Below are 20964 nucleotides of genomic sequence, written 5' to 3'. Positions count from 1 at the left end.
TCCAAATGCAGTCACATGCTAGCATCAAGTCTAATATATTAAAAGTAAAATACTGAAATGAATGGGGACCCACCTGAAATTGGCTCATGACCCACCTAGTGGGTCCCGACCCACAGTTTGAGAAACATTGCCCTAGAAATGACTGCAGTGCAGCAGCTTTCACATGGTGGGAGGTCAGACAACCAGGATGGGTTGTAAGGCTCCTTATCTCACCCTTTCCAAGGGTTCTCTCTGCCCTCCTCTCCATTCTAGATCATCTGAGTACTTTCCTAAACTATTATTTAAAGTACTCAGTACCTAAATTATCTGGGAGAAGGAATTGTCATTCCACCTGTATTCTCACACAAATTCCTCTGGAGGACAGCTTTAATAAATCCCCCCAGTTCATTGAGTTCCATCTTTGGATCTTAATATGTTCTTATTCCTTCAGTACCCTTTGAACCTATGGCCACTCCTCTTAGGGATTTTACGTTGAAAGTGTGTATGCGCATGTGTGTGCATGCATGATGTACACATGCATTTGTGTTTTGGCTTGGCATAACATCAGCCAGACAAGTCTGAACTGAATGCACTCTCAGTGAACAAAGAGCTATGTGGTTTTCATAATGACAGGGAGGTACTGACCATTCCAAAGGTTAATTCTAGTTTTCATAGATTGGAAGAGATAATATTACTTTCTTTCTACTCCAGCCTGACTCATCCCAGGGAGCGTGACGGGCACACCCTGAACGTTTGAAGGGCACTGAGTTTCTACTTGTCCAGGACTTAGGAATTCAGAAAGGTTGAGGTCATGTTTGTTTGGTCTAATTTGGGATCCTCCACAGTTTCCCAATGACTGAGGGATTGTAATTTAGTGACCTGCAAGGCCTGGGGGAAGGAAGCCCCTGGGATTAGGGCATACACACGAACTCTGCCACCAAGCCAAGTCTTCTATTTGTTGTATTGCATCCACGGTCTTGTTACTGAGGGGTCTTATGGTCTCGGGAGTATCACCAGAGACCACCTCAAGTAACTCTGGTGGTACCCATACCACTGGTTGAGAAACACTGCACTCGAACCACAGGGGAATTCACAGGTAGGACCAAAGTTCCCCATTTCCATTGGATGTGTTCTCCCATAGGGACCTGAACCCTTGCCTTGGGCAGACTTTATCCTACATGCCTCCTGTCTTCCCAAGGATGCCATTGGACTTTGTTTGGCTTGCTGTTCTCCCCGGGAACGGAGGTTGGGATCCGGCATAACTGCCGGATCCCAGCCCCACCTCCCCACCCACCTGTCCCCAGGGCTGCACACTGCACCAGCCGGGCCAATGCAAGACTCATGGAGGAAGCCAGCCCAGTCCATTACATGTTCTTACATGCCCTTACGGTACGTTCGGGACGCTCCTGGGCTGGTGCAAGGGACTTCCACAAGGGACTTCCGCTGGCCCAAGTGAAGGGCTGAATTGCACCCTAAGCCTGTTGGGCGGGGGAAACTTTTTATGAGCACTTTCAGTTCTTCTGCTCCTAAACATTGTTCTCTGAAGAATACATTACATTTTGTACCAGCAACTCCTTTTTCCAACACCAAAGCAAAACAACTCAGGCAACGTGTAAATTATTGCAGGAATATTCAACAGGCATTGGAGAGATTATGAAAGTCTACTTGGTTAAAATTACATTGCACGTCAGTCAGTTTTAGCCATTATTTGCATTACGTTGTGGCTCTTCACATTTTCAGTGAAATGTTAAGAGCCTAATCATTCTCTTGAAGAATTTAGTAATAAAAACCCTGCAGAGCAAACCACACATTTTGCCAAAGGAAATGCTTTCTTTAAAATAAAAAATGCAAATAGACTCATTCTAAGAAATGTTTGACTTTAAACTGAAGATTAATCATGAATGAAACAACATTTTTATGTTCACTGTGTTCTTTATGGCATTCTGAAAATCATTTCACTTAATAATGTCGCCCTGGTATGCTGTAAAACAGGGGTGCTCACACTTTTTTGGCTCTAGAGCTACTTTGAAACCCAGCAAGGCCTGGAAATCTACCAGTTTTTTTACAATGTTCGCGCCATCATAACATATAACATTTATGTGTACAATGTATGTTGGTGTACCTTGCATAACCACATGAGCCAATATTGCACAACACAACATAATTAACTATAAACATTTTTTTGTTTATAGTTTATAGGGCAGGAGGTCTGGTCTAGAGGGTAGAGCCTCCATTTGCCTGAAGATTAACATCCACAAGGTCAGCAGTTCGAGGCCACCGGCACTGTGCGACCTTGAAGCAGCTGGCAAGCTGCAGCTGAGCTGTTCCATCTGCTCGGAGCGTGGGAGGATGGAGGCCAGAATGTTAAACCAGATCGGAGCGTAACATCTTGAATGTGGTGGTTCTTGAAAGAGAGAACCTTTTTTCAATTTGTAAAAATCCCTGCGTGGATTTAATAAGCCTGCCTGTGTAAACCGCCTTGAATAAAGTCTTGAATAAAGACCAAGAAAGGCGGTATATAAATACTGTATATTATTATTATTATATTATTAATTACTTGAGTTTACTTTGATGACTTGCACTGAAGTGAATCAGGCAAGGATGCATAGTCCGGACAGTAGCTGCTGACAGCCAGCCTCAAGCACACTTCCAAATGTTCATCAGTGGGGCTTACTGCCAGGAAAGTGTGACCAGAATGGCAGCTTAAGAGCCCAATCCTAGGCAGGCCTACTCAGAAGTAAGGCCCATTCTAGTCAATGGGCCTTACTCGCAGGAACGTTCAGGCAGGGCTGGACCTCTCGACCTTCCAGGCTCCCACCCGGCCTAGAACAGACCCAAACAGGAACCACAGGAGTACCTCTGGAAAGCCCTGGGAAGGAGTGCCTGCCTGTCTGCTGTACTGCTCGTGCACCTTTGGCCGGCGGAAGGGAGGAGGGCCTAACTCCTGGGAGACAAAAGCCACCCAGGGGGGCCTTCGCCCAAGCCGCGGGGGAAGTGCGTCACAGGCCGCTGCGACACAGAACGAGGAGAGGGGGCCGGCCGGCCGCGCGCACATAGCCCAGGGCGCACAACGATCCAGCGACTAGGCAGCTGTGGGGAAGGGGAGTGCTGAGGCGCCCCTCGATCGCCCTCGAAGCAGCCCTGGGAACGAGCCTCGTGAAGGGGGAGAAGGAACCGCCCCCGTGCCAGCGCTTCTCCCCCCAGCCCCCCTCAGAGGGACGAGCCCGCTCAGCTGCGCTCCCTGAAGCAGCGGCAGGACAGCGCCGCTCCACCCAAGCCGCCGAGGGGGCGTACACAGCAGTGGGAAGGCGGCGCGCAGCGCGCTCGGGCCTGCTGGGGAGGCCCCTGCGTGCGCAGCAGCGGTCAGCGCAGCCCGAGCAGGGGCCTCCCCAACAGGCCCGAGCGCGCCACCTTCCCGGCCTCTGCACCTGTGCACCGCACTGGGCCTCCCTTGCACAGCAGCAGGAAGCAGGCCGCTCTCCGCTCTCTGCCCGCTCCCATCGCATGTCCCTCCTTGGCAGCCATAGCTGCACCGCTGCTCCCCCTCCCTCTTCAGGCAAGGCCGCCGGCCAATCACAGACAGGGAGCTGACACATCACCCGCCAACGAGACAGGGAGCACCGCCCCCCTGCCGCCCAGGGGCATGCCTCGGCTCAGGCGGGGCTTCCGTCCTCCCCCCACAGCCGCCCGCCGTCAGGGGCAGCCCCGCCGTCTGGGACCGGCCGCAGCAGCCCTGAGCGCCCCCACCTGCACTGACGCCGCGGCCAGGCAGCCCCCTCAGCCCAGCCCGGCGTACGATCGACTCACTGTTGCCTCGCGATCGACTGGTCGATCGCGAGTGACGTTTTGAGCACCCCTGCTGTAAAACTTCCATTATTTCTTCAGTCAATGGGCCAAATGCTGTTCTTAATTTTTCCTAGTGAAGCACTTAGGGTCAAACTAGATGTTACTTTAACATTAATGGTGGATTTTTTTCCCCCCAGAGCAAGTAGCAAGGAAGGGACCAATCAGATTCAAGACTGTTGCACAGAGGATTCATCACAACCACCACCACTGCCCCAGCTATGGTCCAGATCCACTGGGTGCCCAATCCAGCTGCTACTAACTAAATAAAAAACACACATTTAAGTCCCAATCCCCTGCTTAAAGCAGCATTTAGTTTGACCCTTAAGGCTAATGTTTGCAGTTGTGCCACTGCACATAATCTAGTGTGTACAAATGTGCATAAATTGAGCAGATGTGTTGCTCTGAAAGTTCCGTCACTGTGCTTTGATCATGCAAACAATTTCCTCTTCACAGCTGAACTCAGAAAACCAGTTCTGCTTTAACTTTAATGTGCAGTAGTTGGTGCCTTCCAGTTTTGAGTTAATGACAGAGCATCATTGATGTGCAGTATATGATTGGTGAGTATGAGCGGAATTGCCAGGGATGCTCTGGAAGTGATGTTGATGTCGCCACAACAGACATGCTTCTCCCTACAGCTATTGTTTTCTATAGGTGCTACTAGCAGCACATAGGCTTATGATTGCTGTGGCACAGGAGCTGCAGCTATAGCAAGAGCAGCCTTCAGGATCATAGGAGCAACACCTAATCTGTTGTTTCACATGTAGTTTCAATTGCAGTGTCACTGATATTTTATTCTGTTAATTTTCGTAAAATCCCCTTATGCTACACAATGCTATTTAACAAAATATTTTGTTGTTTATGGGTTTATTATTGAGTTGTTCCATTCCTTTACAACATTGCTCACTGATCATTAAAATGACCTTGGTTTAGCTGCGATGACACTAACACAAAGATTGCAACAAGGGACCTCACATTCTGCAATCACTTAGCCATCTTGAGATGGTGGCTTCTGGGAACAGCACCTTTTTATTATGGTCCCCAAGCCCTAAAATGCCCTCCACAACTATATTCATTGGGTGCATACATTATTCATTTTTTAGGACACTATTTATTTTAGTTTGCTGAAGCTTTTGGTGGTGTGATTGATGTTTTAATTTTAGTGTTGTGTTTTGCTGTTTTCAACTGCTGGATCTGCCTCTTGTTTGTCTGTATTTGGTTCTTGAAATGGATTGTTTAATTAGCCATGATGTGTCCTGGAGGCCTAGGTTTGGTTGAAAGGCAGGTTATAAATATTTTAAACAGTGCATGTATGTGCTTATTTTGATGCCAGAATTTAGTTCTCAACTTTTGTAGTCAATATTATTTCCAGGTCTAGGTGTAAAACAGGAAGGTGCTTTCTTTGTTTATGCCTTCCTGCCTTCAGTAACACTAGCTCAAATGATTCTAGACATTTTTAAGGACAAGCACTTGCATGTGCTGTTTTCCTCCCTCTCTCCCCTCCCCCTCCCTCCTCCCAGGGCTATTATTCTACTCTTTATGCTACGTACTCATTTGCATCTTTCTTGGCTAGTGCAACATCTTCTGTAGCTTTAGCTACCTCCCATTTCAGTCAGTATGTATCTGACTGCTGTACATATGGCACTTCCACAGAAGTTGTGTTATTGGGCTTGTTTAATGTATTTTAATGTCTTGTGCAAATTTTAGTGTTATCGTTTATGTATTTCAATATTGTAAGCTGCTTGGATCTACTACCAAAAAGCGGAGTGTAAATCTTATAAATAAATAGAATTAAAAATAAAATAAAGTTCATTATTACGGCTTGTTGGAGGCAATTTGAAGTATTGTTACCACTTCTATTTTAGAGATGAACATGGCTTATTTTGCTACAATTTGTGTTGTTGGTCCTTGACCCTGAGTCTAGGTCTTTCTAATCTTATAGCTAGAAAACGGGGCAAGGGAAGGGAAGTGCACACAGAAAGGAAATGGAGGATGGAAAAATCTGATTAGCACAATGTAAACATTATGATTAGTGGGGTTTTTTTGTGCCACTTGTCTGCAAATGGTATCAGTGTTATCCAGCCACTGGCAGTATTGCATTCAAGATACTGCATCGTTGTAGTTTTATGAAAATATTCCAAACAACTTCAGAAATCTGACTGAAAATGCTGCCTGGATAGGCAGTAAATGAGTTATCATATTAAGCGTCAATTATTTACTTGTGTTGCAGGTGTGTGGAAATTATATTTATCTGTAGCAATATATAACTAGGTGCATGTGTACAGCAAGCTTTTCTTTGAGGTTTTAAATTTTTAAAAAGGCCTTCCTTGCTTATTTCAATATTCAGTCTCACGGTACAATGACATAATAAAAGATATATCATAAAATCTAGTATCTAATTGGTCTTGCCAATGAAATAGTAGATCTTGGTAGATATTTTCCTACAAGAGGGTTGTTCTTTTATAGGATAGGTTTTTGTGAACATTTGTGGCTAACATAGCCACATGATTGACAAAAGAAGTGCACAAGAATTACATATAATGCACTGATACACATACATATCTTAGGCGGCCACAGTTATTTATGCAAATAACAGTGGATGTCACATGTGTGCTGTTGTGGAAACAGTATTTTCAATTCAACCAGAAGGTAACTGGATAGGCAGCCCAATCCTGTGCTGCTCTTGCACCCAGAGGAGGAGCTGTGCTGAAATGGCTGCTGCTATATCCTGTGGGCCTGGGGCAGCTGCCAGAACCTCCTTGAGGTAAGGGAACATTTATTCCTTTACCACAAGTAAAGTTCCGGCTGCCCCAATGGTCCTCAGTGCCGGCCCAATAGGCCTAAATGATTTATGGCACTTTTGCAACAGTAGTTGCTGGGACAGTGCAGCAGTTGCCAGCGCTAGCCCAGCATAGGATCTGATCCTAAAATTGCTGAAACCGTTGGCTTACTTAAATCTCTGCATGGAAGGGAAGGGATGAGTCATGTATTTAAAAATCCAGATGTGTATCACAAACCTCATTTCAAAGAGTTCTTAATTATCAGTTCATGTAATGATAAAGTTGTTTTCATGTACATTTGATATACAATTTAATACTTATCCTATTTTGTCATAATACTATAATTACTGTTAATTTGGATCCAGATAATTTTAACATTAGACTTTCTAATAAAGTGATTCATTAAATTAGAATTATGTTCACAGGATATGGTATACTACAGCAAAAGGGTACTTATCATTAGGTTAGTCAAATGTATATAGTCTCCCTTGATGTCAGAAAAGTATTACATTAATATACAAACTGTACAGACAATGCCACCAGGACATTTTAACAGGGAACTGATGTTAGCAATTAAGCTTCAGCTGCTATTGATGTTAGGATCAGTAGAAGCAGAGAACCATTTAAGTTGTTTACCGATGGGAAAAAATATCACACAGCATTTGATTTGTCTTTTACTGATTCCACAATGTAAAGAAGTTGCTAATCAGATCTTTCATGGTTATGTTAGAGCAAATAGTAATATAAGCTTTGTTGTTTTCTGTAAGGTGACCTTTAACATACAAGCTGCACAAGTCCATTATGAGGAAATGAGATGCAGATGCACCAATCTGTTTGTTTTGCATTTCTAGAGACAAACTTTAAAAAGCAACAGATACAGCTGCCTTGAAGATGAGAAATCTCACTGCATATCAGGTATGGTGACCACAGTGATAGGACTACATTGTATTCTTTATTGTTTGAATCTCGTGCTATTTTAGTCTATGCCAGGGATGACCAAACTTGATTCACTTAAGAGTCACATATGATGACCTTCAGGTAATTGAAAACAGCAGGAGAGATGTTTGAGAATTGTAGTATTTAAGAAGCATTTAAATCCTTAAATATTCACCATGACCATTAAATGTATGTTTTAATCCAGTGGACTCTCAGTTTATACCTGGTAAATAATTATAAAGCTTTTTTATTTGCCATTTATATTAATTGTGATGCAAAAAGGAGCTCAGCTAACATGATTTCCATGAGCTGCACATTGTGTGAAAGAGCCACATGTGGCTTGCAAGCTGTGCTTTGGCTACCCTTGGTCTATGCCGTGAGGGAAAGAAGTTCCAGCAGTCAGATATGAAGTTCCCACATCTCTTCCACAAGTACTGTCTATAGGCCATAAAAGGTGGTGTGCATTATTAGGAAGACTTTGATGTAGGTTGGATCATTGTCCACATCTAAGTATCTTGCTTGAATTTTATTACAGTATACCATGAAGAATCACCATGTCAGGAGAAATGCGCATTCACTGCTTTGCTAATTCACAGCCCAATCCTGACCCGCCCCGCTCGGGGCTGTCCCAGTGCCAAAATGGCTGCTGCGGTATCCAGCGCGCAACCAGGCAGCTGTCAGCAGCTCCTTGGGAGCAGGGGACTTTTCTCCCCTTCCCCCGGGTAAGGGAAGCAGCCCTGCAATGGGACTATTCGATTCTCTGACAGCTCTTGATTCTCTGCCTTCTCCCCCCACACCCCTACTTACCTCTCTGCTGCCAGCAGTCCAGGGGTGGAACGCGAGCCCAATGCTGGAACTGCTCAACACGGGCTTACACTGAGCTAGCTCCAGCACTGGGACTGCAGTAAGAGCTCGCAAACGTGCCTTATGGCATATTTGCAACAGTGCATGCTGGCAATAAGCTGGTGCGCAGGGCTCTGAATTGAACCCTCAGTTCTAATCTTGGCATGGAAATGAGTTGATGAAGCAGAACTTTGTTTATAAGACAACTGTGTTGGAATCCAGTACCTGAATTTTGTGTTTTTATCAAAAGCTTATATAACTTCGAACATAATGTGGTTATATTTTAACCACTTTATATATTTTATACAAAAACTGAATTCAGTGAGCTTATGACTACCTAATTTTGCAACAGCTTGTAGCTGTTGGATGTGCATTTGGAATCAGATTCATTAGGTAACAATACCAGGCAGCATCCAAAGGTTGCCATCCTGGCAGTAAGCCCTCTTGAACATGGTGGGATTTACTTCAGAGTAAATATGCCTAGGATTAGGCTATGTCTGAACAAAGGAAAATGAATTTATATAGTGAATGCATTTGGGAAAGACCAAGTAATTATGAGTATTTTCCAAATGAAATAATTAGTTGAAAGGCAGTTTTTCGATTCCTCATGAATGAGAATGTAACTTCCACAAACTGATGCAAGTTATGCATTTTGTGTCCAAACACTTCAGTGAACAAGACACAGGGGAGGGTGATAGGATTGGACCAGCAGTTACACTACATATTGGAGAATAGTATCTGTCTCTACAGTACACGAATGCAAAAATAAACTCCATGAATATGCCATCATGTCAACTTAACTGCATCCAGACAAAAAGGAGAACAACCATTTAATAAGTTTGTTCCAAATTGGAAAGCATTTATTATTGGTAAATATGGCTCCTAATCTACAAAAGGGCCTCATATTTTCAATTAATTGCTAAAAAATAGTTAAATCATTATAGAAACTTTACAGGGATTCTCACTTTCTAATAAAAGATGTTTCATTGAACATTTATACGTACTTTAAAACAAATCAATATTATATATAACTGTTCAATTTAGCACCCAGGTGCCCAGCAGGCTAGATGGTTTCTGAACAGCAATACATATCCACTGTGATCCTCATTTGCACTTAGGATGTGGAATTCACATGTCCATTCCAAGCCACTTAAAGGGAACTGGTTGATTAAAAATGGCATGCTACTTTTGAAATGAATTCCTACATTCTTAAAGACAAAAGGGCACACCCAGATTTCCTTGATTTCTGTTATTTTCGACAAATAGCAATTCTGCAGACTTCTTATTCACTTTTCCATTTGCTTATAACAGAGTTTTTGCATACGCTCTGCATAAGCTTCTGCTGATTGGGGTCAGGGAACTTCCCTGATCTCTGCCAAACAAGTGCAAGGATTACAAAGTTCCCAAGTCTTGGCAGTATCTCTGAGCTATGTTCTTTGCCAGTAGCTTAGAAATGTCACAGTTTCCTTTAAAAAAATTAACCTTTGGGGTCTTTCCGAGCTGAAATTAATATCCAGACAAACAGATGAAATGTTAAGAAGCTATTAAAAACTCACTGAAGGACACAGGTGTGTTGTGACAAGAACAAATGCAAAAGCAGAACTTTTTAAAAGATTGTCACAATATTATGAACCAGGAGAAAACAAGCATTTTCTGAATGCTCACTAAGAGAGCTCAGAATTATCAGTCCAATTCTAAACTGAGCCAAGGGGACTGTGGCCACATCACTTCTCACAAAGGAGGCACATAGCAATTCAAGCACATAGCAAGCAAAGTTGCATGTGGAACAATCTGTGGAAGTTCTGCTGCTCTTTCCCAGATGTGATTATCCTTAGATTTGGAGAGGTGGGATTTGCAATGGAAGCCAGGACCACTGGCCAGAGGTATAGGGTCTTTTTCCTTCATACACTTGAATAATCCATAAATTTGAGGAATAGGAATTTTCAGTAGCATCCAGGAACATATATATATGCTGACAGAATGCAAGCTTCAATTGCTAATGAGTGTGTATGTGTATATTAATATATCATACACACACATTTGGTTTATGGAGCACAGTAACAGTGGAATAACAGTGATTTTCAAGCACTTGCTTAAAACTGCCAGAGTATGGTTGCACTCCAATTTCTAAGCTGTGGATGAGGCATCTGTGACACTTCAGTTCTTCCATTTGTTATAATCCCAGCCCAAGAACCAGCCTGTGAATGTTGGGGGTTCATATCCTTGTTTCACAATAACAAGTGGAGTCCTCTTATCTCGTCCAGAAGGGTCAGTCTCAATGTAGCGTTTGGCTAAAACATAGAATGCAAAAGATTAATATTATAGTTCAACCATAAATCATTGCCCCAGATCCTGAGCCCCATTTTTCATTCACTTCAATGGAGAGCACCAATCCATGTGCACATCTTTTTATGCATGTGAAATATCCTCTCCAGCACTTCCATGCAAGATAGGTTGGTGTGTACAGTCAGTGCACTTGATCACTGTGACGCACAGGTGTGCTGGTTCTGCACTGAAGGCTTTGTGGCCTGCATAGTAGGTCAAAGAGCCAGTGTAGATGGTAAAGCCCAGACAGACAACCCAATGCAACAACTAAAAGCAAACTAGTGCACAGCTTGGTACTGCTTCCTGCACTGAGCCAGGAGCACTGACTCTTCCCATTCTAGGTATGTGTGTAAGTCAGGCTGGATGTCTTACTATTTAGATATTAGATATGAGCCATTAGATATTTGATTTTCTCTGTAAACCGCTTTGTGAACTTTTTGTTGAAAAGCGGTATATAAATACTGTTGTTGTTACTACCTTCCTATTCCCTGTCATGTTATAGCAAGTAGCCATGCCAATGGAAATTGCATGGGGTTGGGAGTAATCAGACAGCCTGCAGGAGGTAAGTAAAAATATTTTTAACTTAACCTCCAGTAAGCTGCCTGATTACTTATGATCTCTCAGACCCATGTCAGCCATTTTGCTGGCATAAGTACAGAGAAAGAAAAGAGGAAGGGAGGTTTCAAAAAGAGGGGATGAGATATGGCACATGCTAGTGACACCAAGATCCACCCTCCCTCTCCCTGCATCCTGCCCTCCCCCGATCCTCCCTAAAACTCCCCCTCCATGCCCATGATATGCTTCCACCGCCAGCTGGTACTGATGGAAGCATCTTGAGCCTCTACTGCATGTGCTGTGCTGTTGCTCATTTGTGACAGCACCCTGGCTTTTGCACCACTCTAAAGGCACTTGCACTGCTGCATTGCTAGTTCCGGCAACACAAGGCCCCATTAGGATTAAGGCTGAGCAACCCAATCCTAACCCATGCTGGAATAAGCAGGCCAGCTGGCCTGCCCCTTATCCAGCATAGTGTTGGGGCTGCCTGTGGTTCAGCCCGGAGCAAGGGGAATTCCTTCCTCTGAGTAACACAGCCCCAATGGGTTTACTCGAGGTGCTTGGGAGTAGGGTTAGGATCCAGCATAAGGGCCGCCTAGCTCCACCCCCCGCCCAGGCCCGGCCTGCCCACAGGCCCATCTTCTGCTATCTGGCCCCCTGCCCTGGAATGCTCACATTTCACTCTCCCCAAGCCCCCGTGTCCCTGATGGCCGATATAAACCTACTGGTGCACCAGTTCTGCAGGGCCTGTGTCTGCCTCTGTAGGCCAGCACATGTCCATGTGCCAGCCTTCCTCCTCTCCCTGTGGAGTAATGGCACTTTTGTGACACCTCCAGGCCAGGGCAAGGGATTGCACTGGCCCAAGGGCCAGTCAGGATTGTGCGCTTAGTTATTATTCTGGCATGGTAGCACTATCCTGAACACAATCAGTGCAAGCAAGCTCCACTGATTGCGTTTAGAAGATGACAGCAGCACTTGAGCTGGAAAGCTCATGTAGTTGTCTGTTAGATGTAGATCCTCCTAGCTAAATGCCCTCTTTCATTCAAACTCCTCAAATCAACACACCTCTTTCTTATTTTTCAGACACTTCAGACTTCTAGAACTCCAGTGGCCTGAACGTGGAATCAGTTTTTTCCTCTGGCTTTCCCTCCCCCACCCTCATTTTTCATGTAAATTCTCACAACCTTTTTTAGTTCAAAGATCTATTAACCAGATATGGTTGTAAACTGGAGAATTGCTGTTCTTTCCTAATTTTTGCCATTGTTGTATGTTTTTGCATTGTAAGCTATGATTTAATGATGTTATTGTTTCTCTTATTTTAATCTTGTACAGTTCAACCTCGCAAAGAGTTTTGCTTATAAAGCAGTCTCTAGAAATTCATCAAATAAATGGGTTTGGTTTTAAGATCAAATTAGACCCTGACCAAGACAAGGCAGGATTCAAGCCCTGCATGTAATAATTAGCAAAATGCCAGCTGTTGTTATTACAATGGGTGAGGCAGGTGTGGAGGGACAACAAGGAGCATTGGGGTTCAGCTGATCTTTACTATAGAGACACACTGCATTTTCCCTGCAGGATCCCTCATCCATGGGGGCTAGGTTATCCTTTGTCAGGGTGGTAGACAAAACAGAGCTATCATTTAAATTCCCCCATAATGCCTTTGATGTAGTGGTGCTCTGGAGCAACACTATATCAGGAACATTGTAAGGGATGGTGATTTTAGCTACACCAGTCTTGAGAGTACTGCTACTTGGGACATTGGAAGATTGCCACACATGCCACTATTGCTGTCACCACCTGATAAATCCACCAGGGCTCACCCACCTGGAGGATGTAGGAGGCAGCCCACTGGAGGACACTTTGCCTATGGTCCCTTCAAACCTGGAAATAACCCTAATTAGACTGTAAGCTTGCAGGCAGGGCCAGTGTCATTAAAAAAAACCAACTACACAAAGCATCTAGAAGGTGCTTTATAAATATTAGTATTAAAAGGTACATACAGACATTCCACACAGATAGAACCAGTAGCTATGTCACTAGGCCCAAAGTCTTCAGGGTTACTACTATCTCCTTTGAACAGACTAGCTAGTTGGGTGGCACTTTAAAGCTTGTCTTTCATTTTGGCCTCCATTATAATGATTCCAGCTTGCATAAGTATTTGGATCCTTACCTGATTTAACTGATTCGGTGCGCTCTGTTTCATTAGCATCATTACCAATCCAGACAAAAACCTAGATGTGATCAAAGACACAAACTGTTGTGTACTGGACCTGATGTGAATCTGAAGCAACCCAATGGGTGGTTAAAAAAAAAAGAACACTGGATCCTAATAATGAAATACTGGTAGCCTGCAGCCCAAGATCTGGCTGATAAGTTCCAATTAATGTTTAAAATTCAGCTCACAGTTCTCTGCCCACCCTTGCAGATTCTCTACTTCCCTTTTCTGTCCATTCTAGTCCCCGATAGAACTCTTCCAGTTTCTAACCTGGGTGATGCTTTTCCTTCAGCTTCACTTTCCTACAGCCTCACTTATGCTTGTGTCCTACATCTCTTCAAGACACATACTACTCTTAGGCCCCTGCTTCTCATGCGCAAAGGACACGGTGATATTAGATATGAAGAGGGATCCCTGTTAAAGCCAGGTATTTTGTTATGAGCAATGGACTGGCTATAGTGGAAAGCACAGAAACTGGTGAGACCTGGGCTCCCGGAATAACTAATGGATCACTGCATGTGTATCTTACTATGCATTTCTAAATGTTACACACTTTTAAAGAAGCCTAGCTTCCAATAGCTGCTACACCTGTTTAAAAACATCAAGAATTTATTTCCTTATATGATTGCAGTTTTATGAAGATGTTATTCATTCACTTTTTTACAGTGCATTCCAATGTTTTCTGAAGTCATGTGGCTAACAGCTTACATTACAGTCATCTAATTAGGCAAATTCTACACATTTTTAATGTATTTGTGTTGTTATATCCTGCACTTTCAGCTCGTACATGAAAATATGGGCTCCCCTACCTGCAGTATGAAATAGTACAATATATTCCATCTTTCCATTCTACCACCCCATTCTGCTTCAGGTGTCAACCAAGCTTTACCTTTCTTTAGTTCATTCAATAAAACTCATTCAATAAAATATATGCCTTACCTGATCCCAAGCATCTAACAGCATAACATCATCTTCAGCCAAATCATCCTGAGTGAATTCTCCAGGTACCTCCTCAATCTATAATATATCATGAAAACTGTTATGGTACTGTACCGCACCCTAAATAAAGCAGCATGGGGAAGTCTAAAATGTCATCTGATTTCTGAGTGAATGAATAACACTAAAGTACTTGAGTGTCTTTAACACTAAAGCATGAGTGTCAGATTATGCTGGCAGATGAGGACAGAGTATGAATCATAGACACAAATAGGTTAGATTGCAGAAGGCCGCAAGACAAGGGGTTATAGCCGTGAGAACAGCTGGAGACGGAGTCCATATCAGCACAGTGAGTAGTGAGAAATGCAGGTCAAAGTAAAGCAAGCGGGGAGCCAAAGGATCAAGAACAAGCAAGAAACAAAAGACTGCAGCTGTGGAGCTGGCGGCAGTGCACAAGCGGTAGTTATTAAATATGGAAGACTCAACTGGAATTCTGGCCAAATAGCCTTGCTAGGACACTGTCTGTAATTTTCTGTGATTCTTCCATATTTTAACACACTCAGCAATATGGAGCACATTCCGCTTGGCTAGTCAGAATGTCAGATTAGCCACAGCTGTTCCAGGTGGCAATATACCTGCCAAACCACTGAATGAGACATTCTTTGCAAATCAGCTGTCAGGGAACTCAATCAGACAGTGAATATGAAGCTGGTGATGATTTTTATTATAAACAATGTACAGCGTGCAGATTGTACATTCATGGCAGAGCCAGGTTCAGAAAAGATTTAATAGAAGAATTAAATGCAGTAAATCTGTTAGATTAACTAGACACCCGGTCACATTATAAAAATCCCAATTAGCAGATTTTTTTCACGGGAAACAGTTTTGGTACAGAACATTGCGTTTTTGTAAAACAGGGCAGATGTGTGTGGGAATTAGCATTGCACCTGCTAGTTTGACTAATGAATAAGCTGCCACCACTTGATGAGATACAAAGCTACTAAACTGAGGAAAAGGGGTAGCCACTGCTAGGAAGTTTATCTAGGAAGTTTATTTAAAGAAGATCATTAGCATAATATGCTTCAGGGAGAAGCAGGATGACTGCAAACTGATCCAATGAAATTGGATGCTTCAATCTTTCCTATCAATTTTAAACAACAATTTAATCCGGCTTACATAACTCCAAACACATTGCAACAGCAAAGTATTCCCACCATGAGCTTTGATTCATTAACAAGGTCTGGTCAAACCTCCTTTGTTTACATAGCAATACAGTGACTTACTAAGACCAAGTGCATTAAGTACAAAAATATCTCACTTGTTTTAGTTTTGTTCCGATTGTCCAGGCCTGATACAAATCCTCTGTGTAGCTTGCAAACTTTTAAAATTAACTATTTTAAAAGAGATGCCATCTTTGCTTATTCTGTTTGCAGATGCAGAATTGTTAAAAAAAAAATTACACTGCTTTCAACCCTACTAATTTTCTGCAGGCCTTTGCTATCTAACCATGAAATGCACTTAAGTCAAAGGTTAATTGCATCAGGCTTGCATTCAGAACTCTGACATGCTTTGGAACTTGGCACAAAAAAATGCCCAGAGTTGCCAAGAACACCACACTCTGACCAAGGATTTGACCGAAGTCTATTATGAGTAGACTACACAGTGCTGGTTTGCTTAAGAGATGGAGAGAGAAAATACTGATCAAATTGAAAGATAAATGAAAGAAAGAATAAGGCGGAACACCAAGCAGCTAGCAGGATCCCTCTATAATACCGCCAACTATGAGACATTCATCTGTCTGAGACCATCATGCTACATTAAACTCCCTCCCTTGTGTCTTCACATAAGACTGAGAGACAGAATGGCCATGGTAAGCAATGGGCAGAATTGAAAAGCTCTCTTATACTTACAATAAACCTGCCAGTCTTATTAGAACAGCCATAAAGTCGAGGAGGATGGTCTTCTGACTCAGTTAGTAACAGTGCAGATGTCTGGTATTCTTTCTTTCCACCAAGGGCACTCCAAAATTGCTCTGGAATATATAATGCAACACATCCGTGGTGATTTGTCCTGCAAATAAGTATTGAGGGAGCCCGCTTTTCCCATCATCCATCCATCTTTCTCTCCATCATCTCTGCATGTGGGATTCTCACAGTCCTACTAGAACAGACATTGCACATTGCTAGTCCCAGGCTGCAATCCTATCCACACTTACCTGGAAGTAATCCCATTGAGTATAGTGGGATTTACTTCTGAGGAGCCATGCATAGGTTTGGGTACACAGTCTCCCCAAATATTAGGTGACCACGTTTCCTGACTGCCAAGGATTGTCCAGGTATCATGTGCTCTAACCTGGTTCCTGACCTTCTTCAATCCTTGAGGTCTGACATTTCAAGACACTGGCCACATACTGTGCTCCTTTTTCTTCTTCTCTGCTTGCTCCTTTACCAACCCAGGTATACCCAGAGTTGCTTGGCAGTTTCAGAACAAAGACATCGTTGGAATTCAGTGAAGTTGCATCCGCGTCAACCTAAGACAAGGGTGACATTGCTTCAGTCTTCTGACTTTTGTATCTCCTATTTCTGCACAGTATGCAAAGCTAAGTTTCACCTTAGAACAAACACCACTGACTTCATTGGTATTGCTCTGGATGCACGCTCTTGGAAAAGAACAAAACACAAAAGAAGACAGCTTAGGACTTCAGTACCTTCTGCATCCTGGATATAAATATATACTGCTTCTGAATTTGGAGGTTCTATATAGCCATCATGATTAACACACAATGATAGACTTATCTTCTATTAGTTTCATTTCTTTTAATAAGAATAGGCATAAATACCAACAAGTTCACAGGTGCTTTGTGGGTTTTTTAAAAACTCTTAAGAGCTTATGAGTCAGTTAGGTAACGTGTCAGGATTCAATCACACCAATCAGTACATGTACACATAGACACATAGTCTTGTCCCATTTTGAAGCCCCTTTTCTCTTTAAAATGGCATTTGGGGAGCACAATTGGGGCTGAAACTGGAGTGGCAGCAAGGTCCTAAAACCCCTTAACTCTCCCACCATGGATCCATTCTTCTTGTGTCTGTTTGGGCTGCACACAAACCAGCAGGCCATATTATGCATTTAGCACAACATGTACCTTGGCCCTAGATGTGACTCAGAGTTCTTTCACACTGGGGGGGGGGGAGCTTTACCCAGTGAAGTGAGTGGTAACAGGGTTTCCATTGCAGTGCCCCAGCTTCAAAATGCCCTTCCCAGGGAGGCCTGCTGATGTTGAAGCTGATGCTTTTTCAGTGGCCAGGTGAAGTCCTTTGTATTTGCCCAGGCCTTTTAGATCTTTTAGGGTCCAATCCTATCCAACTTTCCAGTACTGATGCAGCCGCAATGCAGCCCCAAGGTAAGGGAGCAAAGGTTCCCCTACCTTGAGGAGGCCTCCATAACTCCCCCCCCCGCATGTTGCAGCACACACCCCATTGGCACAGCTGCATTGGCATTGGAAAATTGGATAGGATTGGTCCCTTAGAATCTTTAATGTTTTCTGTCATTGTTGTGTTTTATACGGAGTTCTCTTTTTTGCTGGTTTTAAGGCATGTGCTTATTTTTTAAGGATGTTGATTTGATTGTTGTTTTTAAATGTTTCAGGGCTGCTCTGGGAACCTTTGAGTTCAAAAGCAGATTACAAAATACATATAATCACTCAATCAGTTGAGGAACAAAGTGCTGATTATAATGTTAAAAATAAACTAGTTATGAAAGGAAGATTTTGCTGTGTTTTTCTTCTGAAATTCTTAGCAAAGTGCTTTTAGAAAACCTCCAATTTACTCATAACAGTCAGGTACAAACAAGCACATGAACTTCAGCCTAAGACTGCTTAAAGGGGTCTAAGAAATCACATATCCATACAGTACATAAAACCTGAAATCAAGACACCACATTTTCTTGTAATGATGATCTGCAGGTCACTGCTAGTCTTGTCTTGCTCCTGCAGGAGAAAGCCTAATACTCCTAGCATCAAAAAACCTGAAATTTCATTTACTGCCTTTTGCATGGGGCTTTTTAATGCTAAAGCCATCATCTGCACACCAGCAAAAAGAAGCCTGGATCAAGATATGCCAGATATTTCCCTCTTGTTAATGAAAGGGGCAAGGTGTGCATCTGTGGTGCACATGGATTGATTTATATGATTGGTTCTTGACACTATCTAACTAAGCATAGATCTCCCAAGTTTTGCAAAATCCACAAACTAGCTATGGATACTTATACCTATTCTAATTAAGAACTAAATGAATTCATTGAGTTCAAGTCTATTATTATCTATTAATCATGATGACTATATAGAACCGCCAAATACAGAGGCACCGAATACCAACTTCTGGAGAGCAGCTATTCCCACCATGCCCTACTTGTGGACTTCTCCAAGGCATCTGGCTAGCAACTATGGGGAACAGGGTGTTGGATGTGATTGGTTAGGGCCAGCAGGGCTCTTCTTGCATTCTCATGGAAGTGGGGGTACAAATAAATTAGGGAATAGTTGCAGTTGCATTGCTTGTCATGACTGGCAACATCGAACTCTAGAGAATCCTGCTACCAAGAAAACACATGCTTCATAAATTAAGTATATCACCTATCTGTCTCTCAAGTATTGAGGCTTCCTATATTACAACACAATCAGTCCAGGGTGGCAACAGTCAAATACACATTGCCAAGTCAAGTTTGCCAAATTAGGTGGTGGTAGTAGTTCTGCGTGGTTAAACACAGATCTGCCCCAATCATGTAGAAAGAGGGAGTGGGAATCTGTTTTTAACTGCAAAAGGGCAATGTGGGTGAGGGGTACAAAACTTTTCCCATAATCTGTTGTCCAACCTCTCCCCAGCACTTTTCTCCTCGGATGAGCTCAGATACCAGAAGTGACCTCAGGTGGAAGAAGACCATGGAGAGGGGGGCTGCAGGGAAAGGAAGTAGTGAGTAGGTGAGAGTTCTGCATTCTGCACCCCTGCACCTCTTTTGCTGTTCAAAATCAAAATAGTCCCCCCCCCTTTGTATATGACTAAGGCAGATCCATAGTTTACACTTGCACAGGGGAAAGCAAAGACTTGTTCTCTGCTGCCCCCAGAGGGAAGGACTTCATCTAAAGATCTTAAGTTACAGGAGAATAGATTTTGGTTGAACATGAGGAGGAACTTTTTAATTGAAAGGGCAGTTTGACAATGGAACCAATTACTGAGGGACTGGGGTGGGCTCTCCCTTCTGGAGGAGGTAACCTAGAAGCAGGTCAGCCATCTATGGGGGGATATATAGCTCTGGATTTCTATCATCAAGCAGAGGGTCGGGCAAGCTGATCTACAATGTCTCTTCCAAGTCTGTGATTCTATATCTGCCGCCACTGTATCTTGTTTGAACGTCAACCTGGCCCTTGAAATAATCCTTTATTTCAGTGTTTCTCAAACTGTGGATCAGGACCCACTAGGTGGGTCGCCAGCCAATTTCAGGTGGGTCCCCATTTGTTTCAATATTTTATTTTTAATATATTAGACTTGATGCTACCCTGGTAGGTGACTGCATTTGGGGAAATGTTACAGACCTGTATTTTTAACAAGCTACTATGTATATGCTTTTAACAATGATAGTCAATGGGACTTACTCCTGGGTAAGTGTGGGTAGGATTGGCAAAAATTTCCCTGCTTGATGATGTAACTTCCGGCCATGACATCATTTCCAGTGGGTCCTGACAGATTCTCATTCTAAAAAGTGGGTCTCAGTGCTAAATGTATCAGAACCACTGCATTATTTTATTACTCAGAGACTATTACCTCTACAATCCTGGTGATGGTTGCTAGATTTCTGCGGATTTGGAACAAGCGTGTTGGAGGAGCAGGCACCTGGCCACCTTTCTTGGATGTCCCGTCCTTGTAAACAATAAGTGGCTTCTCTTTGAACAGACTCAACAAGTGTGGAGGTTCCTTGCCTTGGGTGACTCGAACCTGATGAGACATTGGAATGCAACAGCACAGAAACAAATTGTTACAGGTCTTGTGGAATGCTACCTTCTGCCTTGGCTTGCCCTCAACAATCAATGAAGATGCTCCACAGGATAAAGAGACCAGCAAGAATAAAGAGTGAAAAATTGCCTTTAATAATTTAAGCTTGCGTGACTGTAGTGGACATGCAATCATGGCACTCTGAATTTGTTCAGTCTCTCACTCACGCTAGCATAAATGCTTCTTCCACTCTTAATTTTCCTAAAACAACATCTCTCTCTCTCTCTCTCTTGCTCTCTCTCGCTCTGTGTGTGTGTGTGTGTGTGTGTGTGTGTGTGTGTGTGTGTGTTTTGCTGCTCAGGGAGATCTGCATTTAAATGCAGCAGAAACCATGATCTCATCATATCTGTTTTCACCCAATTTATGTATCTGCTTCAAGTTGGAAGAAAGCAAAGAGCATTAAACCATATGGGAATGGAAATGTACAAACTGCTGATTACAAGAAAAGCTGGCATTTAGGACTGAAGAAGGGCTCTTAAAAAGGAAATCTTTCTTACAGCAACTGTAA

General features: G+C 43.0%; 1 protein-coding gene across 1 annotated transcript in view; it reads right to left on the bottom strand.

Annotated features, from left to right (window-relative positions):
• Positions 1-9235: 9235 nt before the first annotated feature.
• The window catches only part of SCIN (scinderin), a 59092-nt gene continuing 47363 nt past the window's right edge, over positions 9236-20964 (bottom strand). Inside the window, exons 11-16 of the mRNA XM_066631415.1 lie at positions 20229-20399; positions 16765-16942; positions 16323-16444; positions 14416-14493; positions 13432-13492; positions 9236-10672 (exon numbers count right to left, since the gene is read on the bottom strand). Of these exons, the coding sequence (XP_066487512.1) occupies positions 10539-10672; positions 13432-13492; positions 14416-14493; positions 16323-16444; positions 16765-16942; positions 20229-20399 (744 nt within the window). The 3' untranslated portion in view covers positions 9236-10538. The remainder of the gene's footprint in view (positions 10673-13431; positions 13493-14415; positions 14494-16322; positions 16445-16764; positions 16943-20228; positions 20400-20964) is intronic.

This window comes from Tiliqua scincoides, chromosome 5 (assembly GCF_035046505.1).
Source record: "Tiliqua scincoides isolate rTilSci1 chromosome 5, rTilSci1.hap2, whole genome shotgun sequence".
NCBI lineage: Eukaryota > Metazoa > Chordata > Lepidosauria > Squamata > Scincidae > Tiliqua > Tiliqua scincoides.
Note: the sequence above shows the minus strand (reverse complement) of the source record. Positions and strands in the feature narration are given on the sequence as shown.